This window comes from Centroberyx affinis, unplaced genomic scaffold (genome assembly GCF_046629955.1).
Source record: "Centroberyx affinis isolate AG114_WGS23_722 - 3 ecotype Tasmania unplaced genomic scaffold, CSIRO-AGI_Caff_v1 ptg001245l_1, whole genome shotgun sequence".
NCBI lineage: Eukaryota > Metazoa > Chordata > Actinopteri > Beryciformes > Berycidae > Centroberyx > Centroberyx affinis.
The window spans coordinates 578,110-598,235 of NW_027279756.1; the positions used below are offsets into that span (position 1 = coordinate 578,110).

Here is a 20,126-nt window from a genome sequence, read left to right on the forward strand (position 1 = left end):
AGCCCAAAATGTTTCTGCTGTGCAATGTAACTTTAGAAGCGAGTGGATGTGGCTTTCTGCTGCAAAGTATTTCCAGACTTTGTCTTGATGTTAGCCACTTTCGACAGGGGAGTTTGATATTAGCCACCCCCTCAGAGGGCAGCTTGAGAGGGGCTGAGAATTTAGGCAGCTTTTCTTGTGACTGACTGAAAAGAAACAAAACCAGGAGCTCATTTATCCATACTGCAATTAGGTCACATACAAAATTATCTAGAATCTCATTCCTTTATTGTATTTGCACTGATGAATAACTTTTTATTGCACTGTATCAAGTTATTCACTCCATGTCTGGTCTTATCATTTGATGTTTGTCTGTTTGGTAAATATTGTAGCAATTTCCTGTGTGTTTCCATTGTTTGTTTTCCTCATGTGGTTTTACTGTAAGCTCTGTCTGTACACCAAATTTCCCTTATGGGAGAAAAGAGTTTTGAATTCAATTGAAATTGAATTGAATTATCCAGTGACCACTTCTGACCCAGCTTGCCTGGTCACGCGGGAAGGGAAAACATCCGATATGCTATTCTTGTGAAGGTTGCAAAGGTTTGATTTGGATATGATTGAATCAGAGGTACATTTCCTGGCCATTCATGTTTGAAACAGAAAACTCCTTGGAAAGAAAATAAGGGCAAGTCAGTCACGCAGGCAAAGCAGCCTCTGCTGTGGGCACAGCTTGTGGGTGGATGATGTGGATGGATGTGCTCTAAGTGTTAGCCCTCCTGAAGAAGTTTGGTCCAATTTCCCTTTATTGATCAGTTGATAAGTGAGTGCTGCTGAGCCAACAAATCAGGCTAAAAGCGTTGGTTGTAATGGAGCAAACTTGTTCACAGCCGCTCCACTGTGGAGCTCTCTCTCAATCCCCGGGCCTCTCGGGACCATAGGCAATTTAGGCATCCCTGGGCTTGGCACCAACACACACATACAGACAGACACGCAGGAGCACACACACTGGCACGCACACACACACACAATCTCATTCCGTATTTCCAGGGCGCCTGTCTAGGTGGTCAGTTGCAGACAGACACTGTACTGTTCACCTGTGATCAGGGCGTCCTGTCTTGTCTGTCTGTCAACGTAAACAACACTGCAGATCAGAGGCAGGCGGCCTGCTGGTCACCATGGTGCCCACCGCCGTGTCAAACATCCAGCTGAGTCTAAGAGGCTCTTGAAGCTGCCAATCAAAGCCAGCACCTCAGAGATCACAACCCCGGGGGTCTGAGAGTGGGAATCAACGCACCAGTCACCAGATGCCCGCCTGCGTCACGGCCAACGGCTCTCAGCACACAGCATGCTTATCCTCTCTTCTCTCTCTCTTTCAATGTCTTTCCCTCACCACTACCCCCCTCCTCTGCTCGTGAGCACAGGGCCCTACTTGTATATTACATTTCACCCACTCAGAGGAAATGGACACTCTTCCCATCAACTAGCAGGGCTTGGGCCGCACTCAGACACACAGACTGAAAGACCTGGGAGACAAGGAGGCACTCAGCACCTGCAGCATAACATGACCGGAAACCCTCTAACTGTCCTGTGCTGAACCTCTGTAGTATTTTTACTGTATAAAATCCTATTGAATAACTGTCAGCTGTAATCCTCACACAACTTGACCCCCCCAAACCTTCAGGACCTCCTGTCTGTTGCTCTCCGACTCCAGATTGTTCAGTTTTGTTTTAGTCAGTGTCATGATGTTTATACTCCTGGCCCCAGGCTGGTTTATTTATGTATAAATTTTTTCTGCTGCTTTTGGTTAATAAATGCTGGCACTTGGCTGTTCTCTCCCTCCTCCCTTCCTCCCTCATCCCTTCCTCTTCACCCTCACTCGTCCGCCTCTACATTGTGCCCGCACTGACAGCGTCCCTCCTTCTTTTCCTCTGCCACCCTCTTTTGCACTCTAGCCTCTCCCCTCTCCTCCAAATCTCTCTGCAGTGCAGTGTTTACACAGTGGCTGGGTCCTGCCCCGGGATCAGACCGCTGATCTACCTCTGGTGCAATGCCCTGCTCTGTCCCAAAGCTGCTGAGCACAGCACAAGTCCAACATGCACAACCCAATGCGTCTGAGGGGAGGAAAGGAAAATTACTTGGAATATTTGTCCGCTTCTTGTCTTCTCTTCTCTTCTCTTCTCTTCTCTTTTGATGTGATCACGATTTGAGCGTCTCTGTTTTTAGCTGGACTTAAACTAAAAGTACTTTCGAATTCTCTTCTCTTCTCTTTTCTCCTCTTCTCTTCTCTTCTCTTTCCTTCTCTTCTCTTCTCGTCTCTTCTCTTCTCTTTCCTTCTCTTCTCTTCTTGTCTCTTCTCTTCTCTTCTCTTCTCTCCTCCTCACAACGGTGGTTAGACTGAGCAACTGAACCTACAGCACAACTTCAGAAATCCCTCTGTAATTAGCAGGGAGAGATTAGCAAGCTAGGACTTCCTCCAAACCAAGGAATGTGTTCTGGTGGCGTACATTTGACTGAACAGAAGAAAGAGGGAGAAGCTGGGAGGTGGACTGTTGGGGGAGAACAGGGATTATTCACGACTCAGGTGAGCAGTAAATTAAGGTTAAGCGGGAGAAGGGGAGGTGAATGGCAGCCAGGGTTAAGTTGACACTGTGGATCAGAGTCGAGGAGGAGACAGTGAAGAGGAGAAGTGACCCAGGGCTTCTGCTGCCTTATAATATATATACTGAAGTGCACACAAGCAGAAGCTCATGTTAATTCCTAATCACATGCATAGACACATGAGCTGGATATAATAAATGTCACCACAATGCTCAGTATAGTCATCCTTGTGCGTGTGTGTGTGCGTGTGTGTGTGTACGTTTTTTGCGAGAACTGCTGAATTGTCTGGGGAGACACACTGCAGACAGACAGACAGGTGAACAGTGACTGTCCTCCTATTGACCTACTTTATGCAGACACACCGAAATGCAAGCAGGCACATGCACACGCACACACACACATAAACATACACACACACACCAATGATTCCACTGGAGCACAAAATGAAATATGTGGTAGACAGACTCAAGCGACTCACAAACAAGCCATCATGGGCTCCTTCCCATCGTGATCCATAGCTTGTCAGCGCTCTCAGACAGACTGCTGTGGCATATTTCTCATCAGTGGAAAGCATCAAAGGGATGTTAGTCACAGAAAAGAGCTTGAATAGATGACGCTGGCATTAATCCTATTGTCTATGGAACAGTGTGGAACAGTGAGTCAGACACTTCTCCTGATGAGGGCTTATGAAACAGCCCTAAGTGATGGATAGATCTAAACCACCAGCGCAACTGGCTGTCAAAATCAGGTCAGCCTGAGCATAGTGTCGATATTGCATTTCAAGTGGCTGAGGTTGTGCATTTTCATCATCAACTGCTGCCTGCTGCTGACATAATGTGTCTATCTTCTCAGCCAAGGCTTCAAGTAATCCTCCAGCGTCTTTCCATGAGATTTGATCTGACTTTGTCGAGAAAAAAAAAAGGATGCATCAGCATGAGTGGGCAGTGGAGATCTTACCGGCGACTCTGGTCTGCTGGCAATGTGAGGCTGGAAGCACATTTGTGGTTAGCAAGACTGAAAACCTCAAGCCAGCCATTCCACTAGAAGCAGCCAGGGCGAGACAAGCCGGGCCGCTGGCACCATCAGCCTCTATTTCCCCTTGCCATAAGCCCCAGGGAAACCAGCCATACAGACACACACACACACACACACACACACACACACACATACACATACACACACACACACACACACACACACACACACACACACACACACACACAGACACACACACTCACAGACTCAAACTGCAGGGATCAGGGTTCCAGTGCAGTCTATTTCACACTCACTCCGAGATATTAACGACTGAGCACCATGGGATCAGGAGGAGGAGGTGGAAATTCTCTTCTTTTCCTTATTTCATCCCCTCTCTCTCTCTCTCTCTCTCTCTCTCTCTGTGTGTGTGTGTGTGTGTGTGTGTGTCTGACTGATATCTACCATATTCCCATATTCCCCATTGGCGTCACAGATCGTAACCTTAATTTTGCCCATGCTGTGCTTGGGATAAACTTTATTGATCACTATTGAGCGGTGAGGGACAAAATCAGTCACTGTTGGCATGGTAATAAATAAAAGCTGCTGATATTGATTGTTTACACCTTGCTGTTCTGTCTCACAAAAGACAGTATGATATTAGTATTTTTGTGTGTATGGTAATACAACATATAATGGGTGTTGAAAAATCTGGCTTGATTCTATTTTACTCAATTCTCTTTTCTCTATTCAATTGCACAGAAGTACTTTTTCCTAGTTAGAACAGAGTTTTGAGAGTCAGGACCCAAAGGGAGTCATGAAAAGGTTACTGCAACGTGACAAATTTTTCAAACTAAATTGGTATCTAAAGCTACTGGCTATGTTATGTTGCCAAAGCAACCTGAAGACATGGTAATTGGTTGATTAGCCAATCTAATTACACACAAAATCACTTTTGGCTCTTAAAAGTTTTGAAAATCTGGACCCACAGGGAAAAGTTTTAAAGCAATTGGTATAGATAATGTGATATTACAGCAAAGCACTTGCATGACCTTTTGTCTTCTGTAGTGTCCAGATGGCTCTCTCTGCCTGTGTGTGTGTGTGTGTGTGTACCCAGATAATCATAGTGTTGATCTGCAGAACCCCTTCAGCCTCTTTAGCAGCAGGCAGCAGGCTGGCAGCACACACACACAAACACACACGCACACACACGCACGCACACACACACACACACATGCACACACAGAAAGCAAGTGAGAGAGAGCGCCTCACACTGCTGTTTAGGGGTAAACAAGGCTGCCATTAAGCCTGAGGTGGCTGAGAACACAGAGCAAATTAAAAGCGATTGTGATTCCATATGGCAGCTGTGGCAGTGCCAGTCTGGAGGCCTGCTGGGAGAGCTGGAGACAGAGCTGCGGTCCCTGCTGGGCTGCAGGGACGAGGAGCCGCTCCTCCTGGCTCCTCCTGGCTCCTCCTGGCTCCTCCTGGCTCCTCTTGGCTCCCCCTGGCTCCTCCTGGGCTCAGTCTTCCTGACAGGTCTGGACCTCTCAGCTCTCAGCTCTGGGCCCTTGCTGTTTGTCACACTGTCTATGTACAAGGTCATTTCTCTGAACTGTGATGAGCGAAGACTACTGTATACACCTAAAGCATGAGTCAAATACGCATTGAAAGCTGGCTTTGATTTTAATTGGCTGGCATGCAAATTCCTAAAATACAGCATCACATATGACCATGTCTTTTAGATCCAAGCATTCAATAGATATTCTGAGATTTATTTGAAGTTTCAATAAGAGGTTCAAGTGTCACATCTAAGACTATTCTTCTATAAAATGTAAAGAATAATAAAGTGCATTGGACATGTTGATCTGGCAGTATTGACCTGCAGATGAAAGCCTGTTGTGTAGATTGAAATCAACCTACACCTGTGGGCACACATACACACATGGGAAGACACACGTGCACACATGCCTGTGCGTGTGCATACACACACACACACACACACACACGCAAAACACATACACTCACACAAAAAGCTTATAATTTGTATGGATTTCCATCAATATTTATACAGTAACACACAACTAAATGCATAAAGCCTTATGGTTATTTGTACAACAATGCTGTGCGCACACAGGATGCCTTTGAAAAGCTAATTCCAAATTCAAGGAAACCATCTGCACCTGTCAGCTTTTGTCTATTTCAGATCAAATCCTGTATTTGGAACAAGAGCCCTCCATATGGCCATTATTATTGAGACGATGCCTCTCATGAATACGCAAATCCATTCAAGTACTGTAGGAAGACCTGGTTACAGACTCCAGAGAGAGAAATGAGAGGGAGGATTCATTCAGAGTAATATTCAGGTCAGAAGTCATCAAAACAGCAATATACTGACTAATTCATATCTCCGGAGTTGCAGTGTAACAGCATTACTTTTCCCATAGGGCAGCCTTTAATGTAGATCATGTTACTAATGAACTGGCTGGGCCTTTAAATCCATTGTTTGAACTGTAAATGTGATTTAGAGCGAGGTAACCTTTCGCAGACACAACAGACAGTTGTTCTCAGGGTCAGTTAGTGTAGAGGAAGCATGTTCAGTTCCTCTGCTTTTTAGCCAAAGCTCAGGCCGCTCCCCCCTCCCACCATCCCCCCCAACACAACAGCGCAACCCTCTCAGTATTGTCTCCTTGCACTGTTTGCTTTGCTTTGTGCACTGTTATGGAAAGTTTCTCAGCCAGGCCTCTATCAAGTATTCTATGGGGACAACCGGAGAGAGGACCGGCCAAAATTAGACTGTTCTGCACACTGACAGGCTCAGTATGCAATTCACTAACACAATCACACTGGCCCTCATTTACGAAACGAACATACGACAGAAAACTGGGCGTACGGTCATTTCCAAGCAAAGCTCGGCATTTATCAATTTGGACGTGAGCGGAGGCTACGATCAAATCTCACGTCAAGTCTCAACTCGTGTACGCAAGTTTTGGAGTCAGCGTGGACTTGCGGTGCAGCAGAGTAAATCTGGCTGAGTCAGAGAACTGTTAGGATTAGACCATATAGTATTCTGACTGGCATCTAAGCATATGCAGCCACATATTCATCACTTAAAAATATGTAGCCTATGGCAAAATATTATATTTTGTAAAGGCCTACATCGACTATGTGTCATATAGCCCATCCCTAACAAAAATAGGTATTTTCAAATTGTTTGCAATTAACGGGGTTAACAGTTTTCTGGTGTAAGATTAATTTCTTTTTCATTTTGAGATAGCCTACTTGTTTGAGGTCTGACCGTTTTTCCTTCACCTAAATGTAAAGAATTGCGATACAAGCTATTATATTAGGCTACTATTATATATATATAGGCTATACATATCACGGATGTATAAATTAAATATTCAAACCTCAGCTGGAATGTTGACGGCAACGCTGTTGACCGCAGCAGTGATTTCTTTCCATACTGCATTTTTCTGACTTCTTTTGATGCCACTTTTCAGGCTGCCAAATAGAACTAATTGGTTCAATTGGACTTTAGACGTTAGAGTTTTTATTTCGAGGTCGGAGAAGTTTCTCTTCTTGGACGTATTACGCCTCTCCATGTCATAAACTCTGGGGGCGAGGCCTCTAAACCGAGAATATTTAGGGGCGTGATATTTAAATGACGATTGTTTTCAGCCTCCACATTTATCAACGCCCGATCATTCTTACGCTGTGATTGACGAGATACGAACGTTTCATGAATCACACGTGAACCCTGTCGTAAGATGATTTCTGCGCTCGGATCTGCGCTGGTTTCTATGTTAGATTGATAAATGAGGGCCACTATGAGGCCACAAGCCAGTGTTGTCGAGTCTTGGACTCAGACTCAAGTCCGTCAAGTCTCAATTCTGATGACTCTTGATTCGACTCGGACTTGAATATTGTTGACTTAGACTTCTTTTCAACTAAATTTGTACCTGGTCATCTGGTGGGTTAACAATATCGGCCTACATGTAGACATCGGCTGTGAAAATATATCTTACAACACAACCACGGATAGCAGCGTCGTTATAGTCAGGTGATAGATGAAGATGGCTCCACCACCATGTATTCTGAGCTTACATGGATTTTACAAAAAATTGTGTGAAAAGTAGTGCCAAACATAAAATATGTAAAAGGATACTTAAGAAAAAAACTGCTCTAGCATGGATTATCCAAACTGGTTACGTGGAGTCAGACTCGAGTACTGAAGACTTGAGTCTCGACTCGGGCATGATCTTGGTGACTCGGACTTGGACTCAGATTCGAAAGTTGAGGACTTGGGACTCGACTTGAGCTTGAAGTTTGGTGACTTGACTGAAACACCACCACAAGCAATCAGTGAAGTAATCAGTCAAGGTGTTGTTGAGTTAAGCATGGTCTGCTCTTGTTGCATTAAAAAAAGTTTTTTGAGTAGACACTGAACAAGTTTTCCCACTATATTCAATAATGCTTCATTACAGCACAGTTTGAATTTGTAGAATTTGATAGAAGGTAAGGAAGTGTATTAATTAAAAAACCCTTTGAGAGTTGCCTAGTTGTAGTATTGTAAGAAATAGTCTCATAGTGACGTCTCTAAAGAATGCAGACATAAAAAGAGCCATATGGGCTGAAAGTGGAGGTGGAATCGCGTGGGGAAGTGGCTCCTCTCCCCCTCTCCGCTGTTGGAGGATTCTTTCTAAACAAGGTATGGAATGCACTCCTGTGTTTCATAATTTGTTCCCTCATTCTTCTCCTCCGCACGTTTACAAACAGATCTCTGAGCAAGAGAGAGAGAGAGAGAGAGAGAGAAAGATACGAGGAGAAGGAGCCAGTGCACGGGAGCACAGGAAATATGTCAGGGGCAGGGCCGTTTAGTAGAGCAAAAGGTAGGGAGAGAGAACTTTGAAGAAAAAGGAGATGGTGAAAATAGTGAAAAGGGGAAAAGACATAATTAATAACAGGTTGACTGGCTGTATGCCGACCGGTCTGAGAGAGAGATGGGGGAGAGGAAGGGAAGGGGGGGGGGGGGTAGATGGAGAATGAGAATGCCCCAGGAATGATCTTAATGCTCCACTTGGTGCTCACATTCCACGCCGGCAAATCATGCAACGTTCGGCCCAAAATTCAGGCCGGGCTATTTCTTCATCCAGCTGGGGGACTGGGAGCAGTAGGTATCTGTCAGTCTCCCCCTCTCTCTCACTCCATTTTTCTCTCTCTCTCGTGTGTGTGTGTGTGTGTGTTTGTGTGTGAGAGAGAGGTTTGAGAGAAACAATATGAGGGAGATTGGCTGCACAGCAGAGAGGAGACAGGGGCTGAGAGGAGATGACGAGGTTGGGGGGGTTGGGGGTGGGGGTGGGGGGGAGTGTAGGGTTTAAAAATATCTCCCACCACTGAACGCAGGGCTGGGCCAAAGCAGTTCAGCATACCTTCAATTTCAGCTATTTCTGTTGCTTTTTCCATAATGTCCAAAGGAATGAGGCCTTATAAGCTGATGACAAAGGAAGATTTTTCCAGCTGAGGCATAAAAAGACAGACTGCTTTTGTCACGACAATTTTCCCACACCAAAGCCAACGGGGCTGCTTTCCTTCAGGAGCGCATTCGACCTCTGATCGAAAATGATTCACGGGGTTTTGGGGGAGCAGGCTGGCGCAGGGAGAGCCGGGGTTCAAGCCCCTGAGTGTGTCATCAAACAACCGCCCTGCTGAAGTGTCCTGGAGCAAGGCTCTGCTTCCCTACCCTGACACTGACCTCTGACCTGCCTGTGGAGGAGGGCAAGTGAACAACACAAATCACAAATCCCTATGAGGATCAATCAAGTATCACAATTAAGTATCTTTTATCCTGTGTCTGCAGCAAATGAGCCATGTTTTGAGGCTGTGCATTGCCAAATGGTTGCAAAGCATATACAGTGTTTGTGCAGTGCAGTTATATGCAGAATGGTGCTGAGTGTGGTGTAAAGTGTATATAATGAAGCTGTGCTCCAGAGGGGGGAGAAACTGTGCTGATGATGCGGAGAGAGAGGGGGGGAGAGAGAGAGAGAGAGAGAGAGAGAGTGAGAGAGAGTGCTGTTCTCAGAACAGGTGGAGGAGCTATGATGCAGTTATTGTTCCATTTATCGTTCTATGAATTGCAAGTGTCCTCTCTTTATTCTTACACTTTTCTGTGTTCTCATATTCATGTAAATCTGTATGTGTGCGTGAGTGTGTGTGTGTGTGTGTGTGTGTGTGTGTGTGTGTGTGTGTCAGTGCTAGAGGGGATCCTTGTTCTAACTCATTGCACGCATGAATCAACCCCCACCCCCCCAACACTCACAGACAAACACACACACACACACACGCACGCACACACACACAGGGCACAGATGCAGATTCACACATACTGTATATAGCAATGCATATTTCAAGGCAGCACTGCAGAGAAAGAGCGAGGAAAAGGAGAGAGAGAAAGAGAGAGAGACAGAGACAGGAGCAGAGAGACAGAGATAAGTGTGGAGGGGGAATGGAGTCTTTGACAGAATGAACATGCAGTCCACAGATGGAGAGGATGTTGTTGTTGTTGTTGTTGTTGTTATTGTGCTGCTGCTGCTGCTGTAGCCCAGTCATCTTTTACCAAGCCTCCCAGGCACAGGTACAGCTGCCTGCCCGCCTTGCTCTGGGGGAACGGAGCAGGCAAGGGACCAGGGAGGGAAACGATACAAACAAGAGAGAGTGTGTGTGTGTGTGTGAGAGAGAGAGAGAGAGAGAGAGAGAGAGAGAGAGAGGAAATAGGGTTAGGGATAGTCAATCAGTTCTAAAGAGTCAGTCTTCTTGTGGAGCCCCCAACATTTTATTTCCCATTCCTCCTCTTTCTGTCTCTCTACCACAGGAAAGGCTGACAGCACTGTCTTGTTTAACTGTGATCTTTCCTCCATTTCATCCCTATCTTTCTTTCGTTCACTCTTTCCCTCTGGCAACCTGCATTTATGTATGTCAGATTTACCTCCGGGTGGATTACCATTAGGTGTGTGGGAGGTAAAAATGCAATATAGAAATGGCTGTGATGGCTTGGAATTGAGTGGTATATTTCATTACTGTGTATGTATAAGGAAAATCAAGGTCATCATCGGTATCATTTTCCTATATATGGATGCTAATGAAAGGATGGCTGAGGGGATTTGCAGGCATTATACATGTGAATTAATTCCTATATTTGAAAGTCCTGTATCTCAGGAAGGAGTCATTGTCTAGGCCTCAGAAAAGAGGAGAGGTTGCATTTCCTTAGTGACCTATGACTCTGCTATAATGAGCATTGCGTGCTCCACTCCACCTGTCGCCTCACACACTTCCCAAAACACAATCCTCCTGTCAGATCTCATTTGTGAATCCACAGGTTGTATCTCCTCCCACTGACTGCGTACAACATCAGACAATCATCAGTATTTTTTCCAACACTTTATATTGTGGTTCTTCAATAGTCTTTGCTGGGAAATAGCCCTCATTAATAGCCCTCCAGCAGTCCATCTGCTAATGTGCCAAGCAAAGCACCACCAAAATGATACGTACTTTCTGTTTCATTATACCCATCTCTCTCCCTGTCCATCTTTCTTGCCCTCACATCCACTTCTCTTTCATGCTGAGTACTGCTCCAATCAATAATCCCCTCCCCAAACCCCACCCCCCCTGCTGGGCTAAAGGCTCATGTTTATACGTATATGTTGTTCCTGCACAATATTTCCTCTATCTCGTCCATGCCTCCAGGCACTTGTCAGTCCTGCGACAAACATGCAACACACACACACACACACACGTACACATTTGCATATGATCGCGCCTATAGCGAGGGGCCCCACTGATTTCGTTCCCGCATCATTACACATTGATTAAGACGTGCCAACAATGTGCTGGCCGTGGCAGTATAGCCTGTGTTGGGCCACAGCTAACCATTGATTTGACTGGTTGTCTTGCGCATTGCAGTCCCCGTTCTTGATGGAGGTGAATGGGGAGGAAACAGGAGCGACGGCCATCCTGCCTCAGGCTCTCAGCACTAGAAACACACTGTGAGTAGATCAGACAACACACACAACCGACAGGGAACACAGTGACAGCTCAGAGGGAAGCGTCAATCATTCATACTGAGTGACACCTGTTGGAATTTCCTTTGCAAATCTAGTCATATATCCAATATCCATTGAAGTTTGTGTGTGTGGGTGTGTGGGTGTGTGGGGGGGGGGGGGATGACACATGGTGTGACATGATGGCATACTGTACTGTGTCATCATTCAGAGTAAGTGTTATTATGCCTACTTAGAGAATGAATCATTCAGTACACTATAATTTCCTCTTCTGTAGAGTATGTTTTTTTCTTTTTTTAAATCAGTGAATGGTGTCGATACGTCATCCACAGTGGGTCTCCAGGCGCACAGTTCAGTACAATACAGTAGATTAAGGACAAAGATGACATTGAAGAGGGAATTCTGTGTTTTCTATGGAAATGAGAGTCATGTGAGCAGACCGGCAGCCGTCACACCAAGCCATTTTTTTGTATTTAGGCTGGCTGTGCATGACTGCCCAGCAAACCCCCCTCTAGTGTCGAGCCTATCTCAATTCAGAGTAGGAACTAGTGGAACGCAGTGACCGTTTCACCTAGTGTTGTACACAAACCATAATAAACTTGACTCTTCTACTGTGAAGCCTAGAAACTACTTCATACTGTGACATGCTTGACCTGATCAGAACAAGGTCTTGGGACAAGCTAGAGGTGCTGAGGACCACGGATGGCAAGCTCAGACCCACATCATCCAGTGTTTTTCCTATAAACACCACAACAGAAACAGCGGGAGCCTGAGTGTGAACTCAGCTTGTGTTCCCATTGGACGAGTTGCCATAATCCCCACACAGAGATGAATGAGTTAGAAATGTGTTTAGAATGTGTGATAGAAAATGTCGGAGGAGGAGAGACGCTTAGAGACGGGAAGAGAGGAGGGAGAGAGACAGAGGAAGTGCTAAAAAAAAAAAAAGCCCTACATGGACTAAAGAAAACTCCATCTGGCTTGACCTATAAACAAGAGTTTTGTGGTAGTCATAGTGAAATGAAAAGTGACTTTTTCACCTTGTTAGCTAACTTTCCATGCCATAATATACACCTAGTTAACAATAAATTTTAAAAAAATGCACACATTTTTTATGTTCTTGTATTTTATATAATAAAACATCTTTAATGGTGACCTCATGCTGTACCAGTAGGCGTACATAACAAAGTCCAACCAATAAAACTGCCTTTCTCTCCCTGTCTGATATCCCATTGGTTTACACTTTTGAATGATTATGTACCACCTCAATATCCTGTTTCAATGATCAAATTAAGGAAGCAAGATGCTCTCAAAATGCCGTTTTATTGAGACTTTAAAGACTCTAAGCCTTAAGGTTCACCACAGCCGAACTTTATCCTCTGACATCATGTTAATTATAGAAGAAGCTGCTTTATTGTATCTGATGAGGGGAAATGACTTTATGCAAGCTCCTCAGTGTCCTAGCGGGACCAAACCAGCAGTAGCAACATAAAAATGTACTTTACATGCTCTGTGAAGAGTATGAAGTTTCATACAGCACACAGCTTCACATCAATAGTTAAAGTTCCCTCGGAGAGACTACTGGAGTTTTATAGCGTGGCTTCTCCAGAGGGTATAGCGCTCGCACTGCTCCAGCTCAGATTGTAAAGGAAGATCAAGGACTTTCCTGCTTCTTACTGTAAAATATAAAACATCTGATGATATTAAATTGCAAGTAAGAACCTCATGTTGAATCCAAACAAGCCCTCTAATAGGCTAAAGGTTGTGTACTGAATTGAGAAACTACTTGTCTGTTGGAGTTATGTTCTTACTCTTGTGTTTATTCCCATTTCTTTTTATAGCCCAAGATGTTTCATTTTTCCAGTCCCCCGCATGTCTGTGTATTACCAACTAGATGTGGGTGTATTTGCTATGATAACATGGTAGGAGTGAGGCGGTGGGGTGCTGCAGGCTATGGAAAAGGAGAATATCCATTACATAAGAGATTAAACTGAAGGCATCTGAGGTATGTATCCAAGAATGTCGGCCAATAATATGAAAGCCTACTTTGCGAGCCCCCTATGAACCGAGCCCCAGTGGGTAGGCTGCTGTTTATCCCTTTGATATAGCCTTGTAAAGGGGAATGTACACATGTAAACTCCAGTGCTGCCACTAGACACCCTTGTTGTTTTAACTTTGCCTCCAAGCCACTCACTGTAATAGAGGTCATGTGTGTGCACAAGAGGAGGAGAGGGACAGAAAGAGACAGAATGAAAGAGAGACAGAGAGAGAGAGAGAGAGGGAGAGAGAGAGAGAGAGAGAGAGAGACATGATCTTGTCTTATCTGCACTCAGCTAGATGTTACAGTGAGTCCTGGGCTTTGTATATATTCTAAACAAATGTGTGCACCGGCTTTGTTGTTATTACATATCGTGCCACCCGCTGCTTTTACTCACCCACACTATTCTAATGGACTGCTGCTTTTCCTGCTGCACTTCATTATAGCAAACAAGAGAGGTGGAGGGAGAGAGAGAGAGGGGGATTACTGCTGTTTTGTTCTGCTCTCACTGTTTGGGGTAGAGGAATGTTTCAGAGTGGCTCAGTCCCCCAGTGCGTTTCATCCATCCACGTGCTGCACATAACCTATCTGACACACACTCATCGTGATGAGTACAACCACTCTCTAAGTCCCATACACACACACACTCTCTCTCTGTTTCTCTTTTCCTCCATTTTTTTAATGGAAGAATGCATGACGCTTGTCCCCTTTCCTGTTCCTCACTGTGTAGCCATCTGTAGGAAGACTATTTGCGTGCGTGGATGTGTGTGTGTGTGTGTGTGACACACATCTGTTGCTTCAGCTGGAGGCGGGGAGAGCGAGCGAGCGGCTCAAGGCTTACACTTAAACCATTAGCACTCGCTCACAGGAATGGAGGGAGAGATAAGGGAGAGGTGGGTGGACATCTAAGCAAATGTGGAGGAGAGGAAAACCAGTGAATGTGGAGCAGGCAGGCGGAGGTATCAAATGGAAAGAGAGGGGGAGGAGAGGGGGAGGAGAGGAGAGGAGAGGAGAGTGGAGATAACTGTTGTTTGTTATTGCTTCAGTTCAGCATGATCAACAAATACACACACATACAAGTAAATGTACACACGTGGAAATACACACATGTACACACACACACACACACACACAGAGACACAAACATAAACTAACTCACGTAAGCTATTTACCAGTATGAACCTAAAGACAGCGGTACCTAGACTCACGATGATAGACTCGACGAGACTCAGCGTTTGTGTATGTGTGCGTGTGCGTGAGTGTGTGTGTGTGTGTGTGTGTGAGTGTGAGTGTGAGTGCATGCGTGTGTGACACTGACCTCTGACTCGGGCATAGCAGCAGCCACACTTGGCCAGGACTTTACGGAACAAGTGTTGGCAGCCGCAGCCCCGGTGATGGTGGTGGTGGTGGTGATGGTGGCCCCCTTTCATGCTGAACCCCTCTGGATGGTCCGACCACTAGCAGAGGTGGGCATGGCACTCTCTCTCTCTCTCTCTCTCTCTCCCTCTCGCTCTCGCTCTCTCTCTTATTCTATCTCTCTCTCACACACACAAACATGCACACAAGCAGAGGTTTGCTGGGGCTGGTGGTGGTGGGGGGGGGTGATCCTCAAAAGTGTTAATCCCAAAAAGGTGTCAGATGAGCCTCCTCAGCTGATTACAGATAGTAAAAGCCCACGGTCCAGACTAAGTAGAGAAACAGTCCCGCAAAAAAAACAAAAGCAGCTGGGAAGAAATCCACACTCAGGTTTTCATCTGGTAAGAAAAAGCCAAGGAAAGACTCCAGCACGCTTGTCATGTAGGTGAATCCGCTCCCTTCCTTCTCTGTCTGTCTGTCTCTCTCTCTCTCTCTCTCTTCTCTCTGTTTTCTTTTTAGTTGCTGAGCTCTCGCCTCTGTGAACTGCCTGGTCAAATGACAGACTGGGAGACTGCTTTGGAGAGAGAGAGAGTGAGGGCAAGAGAGAGAGAGAAAGAGAGAGAGAGACAGAGACAGAGAGAGAAAGGGGAGGGGGTGAGAGGGGTGGAGTCTGCAGCTCTAGTTGCTGGCTATTCCAGGATAAGGTTCCCACTCCCCTTATTTTCTCTCTCTTCCTGTCCTCTGTTTCTCTCCTCTCCCCCCCCACCCTCTCAGCTGTTTTTCCTCTCCTCCCCTCTCTTTCCTCTCCTCCCCGTCCGCCGTCCCTCGCTTCTCACTTGTCTTGTCTCTTATCCTCTTTTCTACGTGGCTGAACCTCATTTTGGCATGGATAATGCTTAACAGGGACTCTCTTGGAAATCCAACTCCCGGGCCAGATGAAATGCCACGCTCTCTAGTGTCTGCTCAGAGCTGACCCTGGAAATAAGAACACCCAGGTCTATAATGATACATAATTCTATTTACAGAGGAGAGGCCATGTTAGGCTGAAGGTGTCATGTCTTTTTCCAGTAGGAGTCTGTAAAGGTGTTATTATGCGAGGCTTGTTGAGAGTGTATGGCTCATATAGTGGGCTTTCCTGGCTGGGGCAGCTCCATAATGACTTTTGTGTTCATTTATGATTGTGGGGCCGGCACGGAGACAGAGCGTTTTTCTTTTTTTCTTTTTTCCATGAAGCTGGGGGTCTCGAATTTCACAATGTTGGCATTCTTTGTGTGCGTGTTGTGTGTGTGCATGTGTGTATGTGTGTGTGTGTAACGCTAGTCATTCAGCCTGACATTTCAACATAAATAGTGGGACGGCCTAACCAAAGCGACCTCTAGAGTGAAGAGAACAGCTCAGTAAATCTATCTAACTATCTTTCACTAACCAATACTTTCAGCTGGGAGTCTGGGACATAACGTTTATCCTAGATGTTTCAACTGTTTTACTCATGAAATAGTATGTGATAGGGCTTGTGGTGCAGCAGATTAAGTGTGTGTGTGCGTGCGTATGTGTGTGTGAGCGTGTGTGTGTGTGTGTGCGTGCGTGTGTGTTTGTGCGCGCGCACGCCTGTGATTGAGTGACTGTGCAGATAATCAGAAAGTGCATACATGGGCATTTGAGTCTGGCGCTAGACATGAGTGTGCATATCTTACTGAGGGGGTGTGTCTCTTGAGGTGAAGACACAGCCAGGCAGGCAGGGCCATAATAACTCTCTGCTGCCCACACACACACACACTGCAATACACACACACACACTCAGGAAATGCTCTACCTGTCCAATCTATCTTGTGAAATGAGTAAATGTGTTTTTATTTTTATTTAGATGAATTTGTCTGTTGCCAGTGATCAGCTGCTTTGTTGGTCTCTAGTTCTCTGAACCTGGAAACTGTAAAACTTGTATGACTGCCAACATAGCAGTACACACTAACTGTACCATATTTAGACTTGCGCTTTACATATCAGAGCACATTAAAGTCATCCAACCATAAATTATGACTCATCATCCTTCCTTACAGATGAAATCATACAGTCTGTTAAAATACCCATAAACATGGCAGGCTACTGCACCGGAACAACTCAAGACATCAACCGTCAGAAGTAGGAAAGCACAACAGGGTGGTGTTAACGCTCACTATGAGACATCGCATGTTCTGAGACTCAACCCTGTGTTTTTCTGACCAAAAAAATAGCATTTCCGAGGCCTGCAGCTGCCAGCTTATGAGTCAGAATGGTGTGAGCTCATCCCAATTGTGCGGCGCGCGTCACGCCACGGTCTTTTCACACAGGCTACGATCCGACTCTGCGGAAATCACCACCTGATTGCTGCAACATTGACAAGCAAGCGTCACGGCACCCACTCAGGTTCCTCTCCGTGGGCATCGAGGGAAACAGGAGACGGCTGAGTGTCGGCTGGCACCGAACACAGACACACACACACCCGTACAGGGAGGCACGCAGCACACACACACACACACACACACACACACATCCCTGAGGTGTGCTCTGTGGTTTGGCATGGCTGTCTCTCTAGCATCCATCTCTCCACAGTGACAGGGTGGTGGCAGACTTCTGTCAGGATGTTCCTGCTGTCTACAGGAGACTCTCAGAGCAAACAGAGGAGCCTGGCTGCCTCACCCATTAGCCACACAAAGTACAGTGCACACACACACAGTTACACGCAGTATGCATTAGGCTTTACTCTTTCGCTTTCTCTCTGACTCTCTTCCTCTCTCCCCTTTTCTGTTTCTTTCGCTCACTCTCTCTGTCACACACACAGATGCACACAGACACACACAAACACACTCACAGACACACACACACACAGACACACAGAGAGCATACTGAAGCAAACATCACATGTGCAAGGAGATATTTCTCTGGAAATACCCACAATAATAGCCACATTATCAACTCTCAGGTAGAAGGTCAGGCCCAAGCAACACACACACACACACACACACACACACTGCTTTGCCACACACAACCCATCCACAAACATGTACAAATGCCGGCTCTGTACAGATATAAAGAGATCACAATCTCTCCTCTCCCTCGCCGCCTGCCTCCATCTCTCCCTTTCTTTGCTTATAATGGATGCTTTAAGCGACTGTGATTGAAGGGGCAAATCACCAGGGGAATATTGAGCAGCACTGCTGAATGTCTCCACTCGTCTGATGCCGATATGGCTGCTGAACGCTGTCTGAGCATAGGAACACGATTCAAAGAGGGCTGAGACACAATGGATTTGATGGCAGAACTGAGAGTTGAAAGGAAAGAAGATAAAAAGCAGACACTGAGACAAGAATCCAAGGACAAAACATTACAAATTGAGAGAATGACTGCACTGTCGCTTTATACACAGAACGACTACACAGCGGAGTGATAACAGAGAACACATTGCTCTTGAGGTGTTTTCAGTGTTCATGTAGTGAATGCAGAATAAGCTTTTCATGTACTCTTAAGTTAGCAGCTGCTGGATGTGCTTGTGCTTCTACAAGGCATCCAGTAGAGGGCGTTTGTACCTGTTGCATGAGGCTACTTCAAACTGCGGTGACTGCTGGTTCACTCAGTCAGCACCGCTGCTCAAAGTATTGCAAACATAGAAAGAGATTGTTTTCTTTTAGCCTCATATTTCAACAATATTCTGTCAGCAGTAACACCATTACGAGTGGAATATGAAATGTTTCATTCAGGAACACACTGACATTATTATGATTATACACAGAATGATGATATGATAAAGGAAAATGGGCAAGTTGGCCAACACTCAAAATGCACTTGATGATGTTTATATTGTGTGGTGATTTTTGTGACTGTAAGTACTGAGGGAACCTTGTTTCTGTGTTTCTGTGGATCAGCCCTGGAGCCCAACACCTATCATTCTCTCAATATGGAGTGAAACCTTTGAATAAATGAACATTGACTTTGGCGCAGCGGACGTGCGCAAAGCCATGAATGTTAATGAAAGTATGGAAAAAATGCTCCTCCCCAGCACTGCGTGATTCCAACGAGGAGGAGGAGGAGGAGGAGAGGAGGGATGTGAGGTGAGGCGTGCGTTAACACCCAGCATCTCGCTCCTTTTTTCTCTCTCGTTTCCTCCCTCCCTCCCTCCATCCCACCTTCCTCCTCTTTTTCAATCTCACAAAACAAACATGATTCATCCACACATGTATGCCCATGCATAAACACAGATGTGCAGAAAGAGTCGCTCATCCTGGACTACTGTGGTGACAGAGGATTGGAAAATCTATACATGCACACTCACGCTGGACCGGATTGAACGGCTTGTCTAAAGACTCTGTGTGCCGAGGCACGTTGCAGATGGATGCTGTAGATAAGAGATATTTAGGAGGCAAGTTGGAATCAGGATCATGAATGTGATTTATGAATGTCTTATAATCGATTTAGTGGGGACGATAAATTGTCTGTAACTGACCATGTTGATCTCTCTCTCTCTCTCTCTCTCTCTCTCTCTCTCTCTCTCTCACACACACACACACACTCTCTTCCTGTGCAATGTCTCCTGCAAATGCACACAAACAATTAAACTAAACACAATGGTTTTTGTAGTAGTGTGCTCTGAAAAGTGGTATCATAATTACAATGCACACTCCGCTGGACCAAACTCATTCATAATGCATGCCATTTAACATGCACTTTATTCCAAGTACGGGAGGAACAGCTCTCTTAAATACGCAGAATTCGTATGACATAAGCATGCATGGTAATGGAGTCTCAGTTCGGCAGATATGTGGTTGCTTAGTCGCAGTGTGTTCCCCAGCCCCCCACTAACATTAGCCTCTCCTCACCCCATCAGCCAGCTGAAACCCTGCCAAAATATGCTCACTTAGATTTCATTTTCCTTTCTCCCTCACTTCCTCTCTCTCTCTCTCTCTCTCTCTCTCTCTCTCTCTCTCTCTCTCTCACACACACACACACACAGATTTTATTCTCTGTCTCTCACTTCTCCCTCTCTATCTCTCTCTCTTTGTCACATACACACACAGTGACACACACACAGATACACACACAGATACACGCACAGACACACAGTCTCTCTCTCTCTCTCTCTCTCTCTCTCTCTGTCTCTC

At 45.6% G+C, this 20,126-nt stretch overlaps 1 protein-coding gene across 3 annotated transcripts in view; it reads right to left on the reverse strand.

The window, feature by feature from the left end:
- arhgef25a (Rho guanine nucleotide exchange factor (GEF) 25a) overlaps positions 1-20,126 on the reverse strand; it is a 45,430-nt gene that overhangs the window by 17,908 nt on the left and 7,396 nt on the right. The window contains exon 1 of one of the 3 annotated variants that reach the window (XM_071524873.1): positions 14,957-15,460. The exons of the other annotated variants lie outside the window; for them this stretch is intronic. Within the exon in view, the coding sequence (XP_071380974.1) occupies positions 14,957-15,068 (112 nt within the window). The 5' untranslated portion in view covers positions 15,069-15,460. Of the gene's footprint in view, positions 1-14,956; positions 15,461-20,126 lie in introns of those variants that run through there. 3 annotated transcript variants of the gene reach the window in all.